The 12,097-nt window shown below is 45.5% G+C and overlaps 1 protein-coding gene across 2 annotated transcripts in view; it reads left to right on the forward strand.

Annotated features, from left to right (window-relative positions):
* The window catches only part of ANAPC7 (anaphase promoting complex subunit 7), a 588,909-nt gene that overhangs the window by 242,020 nt on the left and 334,792 nt on the right, over positions 1-12,097 (forward strand). For both annotated transcript variants that reach the window (XM_069619555.1, XM_069619554.1), the window contains exon 5: positions 8,556-8,709. In XM_069619555.1, coding sequence (XP_069475656.1) covers positions 8,556-8,709 — 154 coding nt within the window. The remainder of the gene's footprint in view (positions 1-8,555; positions 8,710-12,097) is intronic.

A 12,097-nucleotide genomic window follows, 5' to 3' on the forward strand; every position in this document is an offset into this window, starting at 1 on the left:
GTCGGAACCAGTGGTAGTCCAGGAAAAGGTTTTCAAACCTTTGCCCAAAAAAGATTGTTTTTAGTCTTCAACAGCCATCTTTGAAGATAATTAACCTTCAGATAATAACACACCACCATTTGGGTTACAATATTGCACCCCTAATGTGTCAGATGAACTCTGAGTCTAGATTAAAAGACTTATGACAACTTTCAGTCGGCCAGTGGGTTAGATACCTCTTCCGAGTTAGAATTTGGCAAACCAGATCCTACTGAACATGCTATATAGGAAACTGAGTAAGATTATAGAATTTCTAGGCTGGAGCAGGCCTACTACTTCTTTTGAGCAGGATGACATGACAGATATCTTGGATCAGGGTCCCCAGAAAGATCCAATTTTGCCATTTCACACTGCATTACAAAAAAGGGTCTCTGCAAATTGGGAGACACCAGAGACTGCGGCTGCAGTGAATACAAACCGTGACCAAGAGTATCTGACTGAACATCCAACACCAGAAAGTTTGGTGGTTCAGTCTGCTACATCTAACAAGCAGTCAGCATACCCAGCCATCCCTCCATATGGGGGGGAAAACCGTGGATGCCTGAGCGAGAAAGGTATTTACTGCTCGCAGAATGGCATTAAAGTCAACTAATGTAACTTAAACCTTTTGAAGGTTTACGTTTACTCTGTGGGACTCAGTAGCTATGGCAGCTGACCACATCCCAGAAGGAGAGGAAAGGGACAGCTTCCTGGCAATCAAGTATGGTAAGGAGGCAATGGGTGAATGTTTCCAGTCAGGTCTGTGGCTCGCACGCCTTCGGGCTCGGGTCCTCGCCACGACTCATCGGGAACCTTTGAGGTCCTGTTCGGACAAGGCTCAGGATGGTCGCAAGAGACGTGCTTGCAGGTCTTGGTCCCTGTCTCCAGCGAGACCGGAGAAACCTGCTAAGGGCTCTCCGTCGGATACCGGCGGCAAAGCTTTGCCTTCGGCGCCTTTGTCGAAGCCGTCTGCGCTCTCGGCGCCGAAGCGTTAGACGCCTTTGGGGCCTTTTGGCCAATATATACTGGTGGAGATCCCTACTACTGTGGATCCTCCAAGGAAGGCTACTTCCAAGTCTGTAAGGCCTGTTATGGACTCCAGACACTCTTCTGCCCCGAGGCAGGATTTATACCTCCCTCTGTATGATATTTATGAGGAGGAGGAGGAGGAGGAGAGGTCAGACTTCGATTTTGACCCTGAGGTGGCTCCTGTCTTTTCTGGAGACAGTCAAATAGAACCATTAAGGGTTACCTGGTGGCGCTGTCTATCTTCAAGAGCTCGTCTGAAGAATGTTCTTAATTTAAGATTCCTTTGATTTCCCAATTTCTTAAAGGTCTCACTAATGTGTTCCCGCCGTCCCCTTTCCAGGTACCGGTTTGGGATCTGAATTTGGTTTTTTAACTTCTCATGGGTGCTCCGTTTGAACCTTTGCACTCTTTTCTTTTGAGATTGTCCTTCAAGACCGTGTTCTTGGTTGCGGTTACTTTCGCTCTGAGTGAGTGAATTGCAGGCACTTTCATCTAAGCTGCCCTTTACTGTGTTCCACAAGGATAGGGTTGTACTGAGTATGTCCTTCCTTTCTACCTAAGGTAGTGTCTGATTTTCATTTGAGCCAGAAAGTGGTTCTTCCTTCTTTCTATCCTCCTCATCCTGGTAAAGAAGAGGGGCGACTTCATTGGTTCGACCCTAGGAGAGCTCTGAGCTTTTTTAGGATGTCCAGGGTCAGAGTGGACGATCAACTCTTTGTGGGGTATGCTGGTCACCGATTGGGCCAGGCTATTACAAAACAGACCTTGTCCAGGCAGATTATCCTCACCATTACTGAATGTTACCGTTTTGCGGGCAAGGACCCCCCTGAAGGGCTGCAAGCTCATTCAACTAGGGGCGTGGCTACTTCCATAGCCCTGCAGCAGGGAGTTCCTATTAGGAATATTTGTGATGCGGTCACATGGGCTTCTATCCACACCTTTGTTAAACATTACTCCCTGGATACAATCCATGGTCAAGATATGGCCTTTGATAAAGCGGTTCTTTATTCTGCCATCTGATTTGGGTACTCCTCCATTCTCTGGCACTGCTTTGGGAGTCTGTCAAAGATGTGGAATACGTTGGAGGACACAATCCATTCGACGAACAAGTTAGTTACCAACTGGTAACGTTCTTACGATTGGATGTTCCTCCAACGTATTCCACATCGCCCTCCCAGCCTGCCCCTCTGAAGAATTTCCTATGCGATTGCAGCTTACGTTTCCGCAAGGCTATGTGCAGTCAAGCAGGCATTGAATATATGCATGTCACAAGTTATGGAGGAATAAACGGCTACGGGCGCCGTGTGTCCTATTTATAACATCCGGTGACGTTGCCTTCGACGGAGGCCTTTGAGGGACATGGACCCGACGCCATTGACGCAGGACGCCCTCTGCCGAAAAAGTTTCTGAAGTACACAGCTGTGGACATTACATGTCAAAGATGTGGACTACGTTGGAGATGCATCCAATCGAAAGAACGTTACCAATTGGTAAGTAACTTGTTCTTTTATCAAAATGGTCCCAGTCTTCTTTTTTCACCATTTCTTTGTGGCAAGGTCCTTAAGATTTACTCTGCGCGACAAACCAGGTTTGGCCCCATTGTTCGCTTTGCCTTCATCTGGATTCACGAGTGAAGCCTGCCTCTGGCTCCAGGGTGTCTGGGGTAGGCAGGAAATGAGGGATGTGCCCGAAACTCCGTGCTTAGTCTCCTAGGAGACCCAAATGCACTCTGAAGTGATTGACCGGCTGATTGTCCGGCAAGGACAGCCATCTTGCTGGGCGATTGACAGCTAGGCTGGAATGAATGGGAGAGAACTGTATAAAAGGCGAGGCTTTTGGCTTGAAAGGCATAGTCGACGACTGGACAAAGGAACCGAAGAAGAACTTGAAGAAGACGCCTGCTGCAACTCCTGGACCGTTGATTTGCCCAGTGAAGCCCTGCTGCTGTGCTGAAACTCCAAATTCGGATTGACAGAGAAACCCCTGCAAGGACAACTTCTCCCCTTGAGTTGGTGGGACCAATCAACTCCAAAGTAAGCCACCTGGACATCCATCTCGGGGATGGTTGAATATCTGCAGAGTGCTGCTGGAAACAGTTTAGCCAGGGAGAGGAATACCAGAATGTTTAAGCTGGCCTAGAGCTCCAGGAAGATCCTCTGGACTCCCAGGAAGCAGGACTGACCGAGCCTGAGCCCCCTCAACAGAGTGCGGGACTCCAGAAGCAAGGAAAGTCCATCTCGACAGCCAGGAACCGCTGTGTTGCTATTTGTGGTAGACGCAAGAAGCTGAAACACTGAACAGCCACTGATTTGAAGATTGCCAGTTGCGGTGACCGTCCCATTGCAGTGCAAGAGTCCCCAGAAGTCCTCCCGCTTGTCCCCACGACTGTGGCCCAGGAACAGTGAGCTCTGCAGAGCTGCACAGGAACAGAAGTCATCTGCTGCACTTTTTCTTCAATTCAAAGGCACTGTACAAAGTCTGAGAGAATTTACCTCTTGCTCTAGAGTTGCTTGCATCTTCTACCCCTTCAAAAGTCGAACGGCTTGTGGCCCTACATTTGATTCTTCTTTTCTTCAAAGACTTCTAAAACATTGTGCAAAGACTTTTCTACTTACCTACCAGAAGTGCTTCATCCTATATAAGACTTTTGGCCTAGCTTGTTATACTGAATGACTCTGCTATGGGGATCAAAAAGTATCTTCCTGCTTAAGAATATTTGATCTCTTGTTGTTCTAATAACATTTTCCTTTTACCCGCTTATAACCGTATTCTAAATGCCAACAGTAAGATATTAATGTCCCCAGCACCCTAGCTATTGAAGTCACCTGAGGGTGTAGGTTGTGTCTGTGGGCCATCCCAAAAGTGTCTTAACTGATTTAGAAACTAAGAGTGTACAGTATTGAAGTGTATGTGTGTGTTACTATTATATTGCTCCCTTCTGAAGAAGGCTTATTCTAACTGACTGATAAATTAATAATTGTTTATTCAAGAAACCTTGAGTGTACGTGTTTATTTGAATACTTATCAGTGTCAATCTCTGTGTAATTCCTATATAGCTCAAATTGACCCCTCTTGGGATAAGCCTGGCTGCTCAACACGCTACCAAAACTGTGTAGTATAAGCTTATACCAAAGGTTGGGTTTCCTATACCTGTAGTTGGAGTTGTTTGTAGTGTTCCCAGAGGGCACTGCATACAAACTTTGCTTAACACATTTGGCAAATCTGGGTCTTCAGATTGGAAGAATAAAGGGTTACCTGGCAGCGCTATCTATTTTCAAGCACTCTTCAGAGGAGGATTCACATTTTAAGATCCTTCTGATTGTTCAATTCCTAAAAGGTCGTACTAATGTATTTCCACCAATTCCAATAAATGTCCCTGTATGGGATCTCAAACTGGTGTTAAGATTTCTAACATACTTTCCGTTTGAGCCTTTACACTCATACCCATTAAGACTCTTAACATTCTAAACTGTTTTGCTTATTGCAATAACGTCAGCCCGCAGGGTACGCACGTTGCAGGCTCTTTCCTGCAAAACTCCACATCCTGTTTTCCATAAAGACAAGGTTGTACTCAAGGTGAAACCTTCTTTTTTTAACCTAAGGTAGTCCCTGACTGCTACTAGTTGCAAAAAATAATTTTGCAAACTTTCTATCCACCTCCCCATCTGGGAAAGGAGGATGAAAGTACATAGACTGGACCCAAAAAGGGCTCTGTTTTTACATATCTAGAATGGCTACATTTCGCCAAAATGACCAATTATACATTGTCTATACTGGCTCTAAATTACACCTAGCTGTTAAAAAACAAACCATATCCAGATGGATCATCCTGGCTATTGGTGAATGTTAAATTAGCAGGCAAGGACCCGCCGAAAGGCCTAAGAACACATGCCACAAGGGGCATGTTGTCAACCTCTGATGCTCTTCAGAGGTGTCCCAATCAAAGACATTTGTTCAGCGGCCACTTGTCTGTTCACACTTCTGTGAGCCATTACTGCCTGGATTCATCTTCTAGTCAGGGAGGACAATTTGCAAAAAAACGGTCCTTCATTCGGTCCATGATTAGAACAAAATTTTATTCGTACTCCCACCACCAAATTATTACTGCTTTTATCTTAATATGAGGAATACGTGGGAGGACACAATCCATTCAAAGAACAAGTTACTTACCCCTGATCACGTTCTTTCCATTGGATGTTCCTCCCACATATTCCTCATCGCTCCTCCCAGCCTACCGTGCTGTACAATTTACTGTTTCTTAAACTTTCTGCTTTCTTGTAGCCTACGGTCTATGGTACGCCTGGTAATTCCTCTTCAGGAGGGGGAAAAGCAGAACTGAAGCCAACGGGCGCTGCGTGCGCTACTTGTATCGATGACATCGACAGTCGGAGGCCCTCGAGGGACATTGACTTGACAAGACTGCACACAGTATCCCCTGTAATAAGCTGGAAGGATAATTATCATAAAATGAGGAATACGTGGGAGGATCATCCAATTGAAAGAACATTAAGTAACTTGTTCTTTTGCATGAAAAACCATCCACCGCCGTGGTGGTTGGCAGATGTTGGGGAGGATCTGGTTAGGTTGAAAAGGATGCACATCAAGTTGAGGGCTTTGTAGAAGGGAGCAAAAGAATAGAGTGGCAGTCCAAGAAGTAGGCTTGCGTAGTAGCCCAGTTTTGTGAGCACAAGATCAACTTGGTGTATGATGTGGGTGGATTTCTCTAATTTGGATGTTGTCTGGTTGCCATGGCAGTGACCGTCAGGAAGTGGCAGAGCTTCAGTTTGCTGCCAAGCAGAACCCCCGTTAAATTCAAACACACTGCAAAGTAAACAAAGAAAAATATACACATGTCAACACAGAGTGGTAGCACAAAATGGATTACCTGCCTTGTATTTTCACAGTTCAATCGAATCGCAAGCTTTCAAAACTTAATTCTTTAAAGTCCATCCCGATCTATACACTGTCTAGATGTGTGTTACAGGTAAGTAACCCTAGTCACACAGGTTTGGGTGGTGTCCAGTCATTTTATCGAACGTAAATGTTTCGAAAGGCAAGCTTTCGAATTTTCTTTATTGAAATGCCATTCTTTCGAATGACAATTTCTTTGAAAAAAATGTGAAAGTGCCGGACGACATGGGTCAGGGTCAGGGTTGGGGTTGAGACTTGGGCTAGGGTTGGGGGGTTGGAGGGTGGCGTGGGGGTTGGGAGGACTGGGAGGAGGTACCCCCCAATATACACTAAAACCTTGAAACGTTACATGAGCTGTCCAGTGCTGAAATTACAGCACTGGACAGCTCCATCTAACGTTTCAACGTTACAAAAAAAAAGCATTGAAATGCTACTTTTAACATGTAAAAGTGCATTTCAATTGAAACCAGTCCATGACTATTGTCGACGGATTGGTTTAGAAAGATAAGCACTTTGCATGTTAAATATAGGATGTCACAGCTTTTGTTTTCGAAACTTTGGTTTCAAAACTTTTGTTTCGAAACTATCACTATAAACCGTTTGGGTGGAGCATTTCAAGCACAGAACTATGGGTTTACTGGCTTGACCATAAACGCAATAAGCTTGAAGTGGCTCGACATAGTGGTCCGAAAGTCTTGAGTCTCGGTGTTGGAGGAAAAACATTTCTGCAAAGAAAAAGCAGACTACCATTTGTCTAAGGTCATCCCAGACAGTACTCCTAGGCCCAGACACCACCACGAAGGCAAGGGTAGCTGCAGGTAGACTAAACCTGCAAATGCTTTTCAGTGAGATGATGAACATCAAGACATATTGGCAGTCAAGCCCCTAAACTCTGAGCAGCCAAACCAACACCTCCACAGAAAGAGATCGTTGGTGCTCACCATTGGACTATGCAGCAGACTCTTGGTCACAGGTTCTTGTCTCCTTTTGACGGTCTGATCAGAAACCAACGGGTAGTCTTGGATGGGGAGAAGTTGAATCCCACGAGGTAGGAGGACCCCTTGGGAACAGCAGACTAGAGCAACATCATTTTCAACCCCAAACTGAATCGGAAGGCACCAAGCAGCACAACAGTTGACTTTGACCCATTCTCCACAGTGTATAAGACTTTGTGGTGTAGTGAATATAGCCACAAAGTTTCCATCCCTTTTACTCGAAGGCATCATGCAACAAGGCTGTCCAGTTGCAGGAGAGTGTATGAGAAATGCAGCACTGTGACTATTCTGAGCACCAAGAAAGCAAGGACTTCAGATGGCTTGGTCCCACTAGTCCAAGAGACGGAGGCACTTCTCATAGATCCTACCAACCATTAAGAAGGCAAGGATTTGCAACGTGGTGGTTAGCAGAGCCAGAGCTGGTCTCAGCAGCAGTCCTCCAGTGACCCTCTTTTGGTCCTTCATAGGATACCTGGCTCCACTGGCCGATGTAAGAGACTCCCGACTCTCTCCTTGTATCCTAAATTTAGACTAAATGTTATCCCAACCCTCCAATAGTAAGAGCCGCCACCCTTCAAACAGGCCCTGGCTGTCCAATAGCCGATAGCCAGTACTTCAAAATGGCCCAATCTGGCCAGTAACATAACATCACTAGGGCTGGAGTGTGTATTGGGACCACACATTCCCACCACTCCCAATCGGGTTCAGGTATGAGCCCTCCTTTCAGTAACCCCACAATAGTGCATGAACAAATAAGGGCTTTTACGATCTGGGAGAGCAGGAAGACTGCCAAAGTGATGATCAAAGAACAGGCCTTAAACTACACGGAGATGCCATTTTGAGTATATGGTACTCAAACAAGGTGTTATTGTGGTCAACATATTGGTTCACCGCACATTACTAAACGATCAAAGAGTAAAAATTGATTAATTGCCACCAACCTGTTCAGTGGACAATACTGAAGTAACTTACGAGAAAAAGCTAAAGAGACACAATGTGTTCCTGCAACACTACTTAAGGTGGCCTTTTGTTCCTAAGTAAAAACAAAACAAAGAACAGAAGAACATTTGAGAAGCTTTCATTACATTGGGAGCTTGAAGGACTATCCAGTGCACCCTTCTAATGGTATGAGTTGAGTAGGTGAGACAGGCTAAAAAAGACCTCACCCACCCCAGAAATCGGAGTACAAATACATTGCAGATAATATGGTGTCCCATTGAAGTCAATGGGTGCAGGAGAGTGGCAAGAAAACCTATCTTTCCTAACTAGGGAATTATTATTTTCTGTTTTTATTTTATTTTATAATTGAGTGCTGTAGTCGAGAGATTTCTCTCCCATGTGACTAAAGTATGTTGTGGTGGCAAATGCATTATATGTTGTTTTTTACCACACACTTTGTACTTCACAGCTTTAGCTTCCATAACAAATTTAGGAAATTCCTTTAAATCCCTGTTCTAAGCTGCTTTTTCCTCGCATACCACTTTTAAAATTCACTTGTCTTTGTGCAATGTTATAATGTGTTTTTAAATTGATGGTGATGGAGAAGATGGGTGTGTGATTCGACCAAACGGGTGTGAAATGTATGCTTTGTTTTTGGACTAGGTTTGCTGTCCCTTTCTGTGAAAGGCGCGGAAGTGGCATCAATGACCATTAACATCATCCAAAGTATTCCAAACCTGGACTGGCTTTCAGTTTGGATCAAAGCTTTTGCCTTTGTACACACTGGCGACAACACCAGAGCAATCAACACAATTTGGTAAGAAAACCCAAGGGCATCTGAAATGAACATCAATTTGAAATTGAAAAACAAAACATGAGCATGTGAGTTTAATTACTAATCGTCTATAATGGGTGCCCAGGCTAATATTATCTAGGTCCGAAGCTTAACAAAAGCCTTTGCTGTACATTGATATGGGTGAGTTACTAGCTCCGGTCATTTATCTCCTTATTTATTAGGGGATTTTTCCTAAAGTCTACCAACAGGTGAGACACTACAAAACTATCCCATGCCTTACAGACGGCCCAACTTTTAGTATAAGCCTGTACTACCTAAAGGTTTGGTAGAATGGCAGAGCAGCCAGGCTTATCTTAGGAGGAGGATGTGCGCTGTAGTTAAGTGCAATGAATTGGGAAAATACATTGGCCCTAAAACTCTCACACATTTATACATGTCTGTCTATCGCGTGGGTATGTTTCCGTACTCAGCTGATGCAATTTATCAGTGTTAGGTTGCCCTCTGATGACCAAATCACAGGTGCACTTCTTTGTGCCCTTCCACTTCAACAGCGGCTATAATTTTTTACAAACAGTATGAACATGGTTCTACGTGGCCACCTCCATCTTCCACTATTTATTTTATATTTATTTATTGGGTATTTGTAATGCACCTATACAGCAAATGCTGTTTCAAGGCGCAACAAGACAAAGGGGAGTGGGGAGGGACGGGGATGAAGAAAACACAGTTCTACTAGGCCTTGTCATTCAGCTCATACAAGTGCAGTAACAAGAAGTGCGGGGGAGAGGGGAAGGGGGGAAGCGCCTGTTGGAGCGGAATGCGCTAATGCTAAGGAGGAAGGAAGTGCAGGTCGGAGTGGTGAGCGTGCAATGGCAGGGGGGAGGGGAGGAAAGGTGAGACAGGGCCCATGACTTAGGCGAGTGCTAAGGGAAGGCCAGGTGGATAAATGCCAGGGGGCGGCAAAGAGTGCAGGGGAAAGAAGGTCAAAGAGCTAAGTGCAAGGAACAGGTCTGGATGGGCTCAAGGGGTGCAGACTCAGCCAGGCTAGTGCAGGTGGAGGGAGCCCAGTAGGGTAAATGCAAGTAAGGGGAGTGGGGGGGTCAAGGGAGACCAGTGCAGGGGTAGACTGGTCGTGGAGGGCCTGGTGCCCTGTATGAATCTGAAGGAACCAGGCAGCCAGTGAAATGGGGCAGAGGGGGACGTTAGCAGTGGACGGGGGAGAGGAAGGAGGACGAGAAAAGCTTCAGGAACTTGAGATCCGGCTCAAGTCTGAGAGGGGCAGGGAGGCCATTCCAGAGCGAGGCATCTGCGGAAGAGCAAGCTACCCCCCACTCTGCTCGCAAAAAGCATATGATCTGCAGAGAGTTGGAGCTAGAAGACCAAAGGGCTCTAGCAGGGAGGTATTTACTATCGCAAATATTCCGAATAATTTTTTTTTCAACCGCCACTTCCCTTCACACAGGGCACGGCAGTTCCAGTGTGAATGAACAGTTGAGACTGCTCAATGTTTCAGTCTCTGAAGAGCGAAATGCTATAGGATGAATGCCTCCTCACTCCGATATTTTAGAAGGGTGGGGGGGCAGAAGGGACCTATTGAATTACAGACCGATATTGACCTTTAAGATATGCTAGAACGGCCTATGTTACGCCGGGAACAGCTAGTAGACATTTATTTTATATACACAAGGCAAAGTTGTATTCAGGTAAGTAAATACTGTTTCAACTAATCAACACACTAGAAAACATGAGCAATACTTTAGGTGAGTAAACCAATAGTAGGGAAATGTACAGTTCAGGAACACAGTTCAATGGTAAGTAAAATTATTTGTTATAGTAACTCAGAAAATGTTCTGTTGTAGGAATAAACATACTTTCAGAGAATTATAATACATTTCAATGGCCTCAAGGTTTCAGTAGTCCATCCCTATCTATGTATGAGTTCTTCAAAGTCCTAGGGGATACGGGTAAGGCAAAGCAGCAAAAGAGGCAAAGTTCCAAAAGATTCTTCGATAACAAGTATGATGCTTTTGAGGGTCAAAAAGGTTTCAGGGACCTATGGAAAGGCAGCCTATAGGCACACAAGCATTGGGCCTGGGAGAACAGAATGGGTGAACATCCAAACACCGGAATCGGCACTCCAGCAACACAGAAGCGACAAAATGGCTTGCGGGAAGTACTACCCCGAGTCCCACAGTACCTGAGGAGTGATAAAGAAGATGCAGCTGGATTCTTTCATGGTGCAACAGCGATGGACCCGGTCACCTGTTCCTTGCTCGTGGTGATGAAAGGAGGGACTCTGAAAGGGATGTCGCAGCAGAAGTTGAAAGAAAGGACTCTCAGCACGGGAACCTTTGTACTTCCACGTTGGACTGCTGGTTTGGCACCTTTTTACAGGCTCAAAGGATGAACGTGAGGGGACTTCGAGGAAGAAGGTCTTGACGCTGGAGGTCCAACTAGAGCTCACCTAAGCTCTGGGAGGATTCGTTCATGGGAAGATGATGCATTGCACTGGGTCAGCGGTCCCCTGGTATTGGCTTTTTTGCAGCCCAGCAAGGTCACAGCAGGTCAAGGGCTGGCTATTTCTGCAGGTCGTCTTATGGCTAGTTGGTCCCACCAGCCAAAGAGGAGGAGCCCTCCTTTGCGGAACTCCTCTGTCAATTTGAAAACTGGGTCAGGACAGCAGTGGTCTCTTTGCAGTTGCTGGAGGGGGCTGCAGGCGTCTCTGGCCATCTTCTTTCGAATCTTCTGTTCCCGTGGTCGACTTGCCTTCTGCCTCAGGAGCTTCATATTTATTACGATTTCCCTCATCCTCTGCATTCTCTCCCTGCAGTTTACATAAGGGGGCAAGTGGCTGTCCAATCACGACAGCCAGCCACTCAGTGGGAACTGGTTCCTTTCAGGCACACCAAAAGACAAAGGATAGTAGAGTTTCGGGATCCTTCCCAGCTTTTTATCCTCGCAGACAGACTGGCGCCTCGGCGGGCTACACCAAAGTTTCCCGCCAAAAACCAAACTCAAATCAGGACCTTCCTCTCGCAAGATGGTAGAAGGACCAAGAAAGAACAACCATGTAAGAAATGGCAAAAAAAAGAAAGAATCCACCATGTTGGAACAATGGTGAGACTGCAGCTGTGAATACAACCTTCGGGCAAAAATAGTAAAAAAATCTGTAGAACACATCCATTGCCACCAGCCATAAATGTAGGGTTGTTACTGTAACATAAATGTTACAGGAGCTGAGAGAAAGGGGATATTGGGTAACCTCTGAGAACTCAACATAGGGTGGTGTGTGCTGATATCTCAAAAGGAAAAGCTAAGAAGGATATAACGTATTATTCTAACCTTGAGAACAGTAGTTCTTGAGGAAAATAAAAGAATATAAAAAGGAGAGCCCAAAGGGCTCCTAGCA

This window comes from Ambystoma mexicanum, chromosome 10, assembly GCF_040938575.1.
Source record: "Ambystoma mexicanum isolate Mex_15411 chromosome 10, UKY_AmexF1_1, whole genome shotgun sequence".
In the NCBI taxonomy this organism is placed as follows: domain Eukaryota; kingdom Metazoa; phylum Chordata; class Amphibia; order Caudata; family Ambystomatidae; genus Ambystoma; species Ambystoma mexicanum.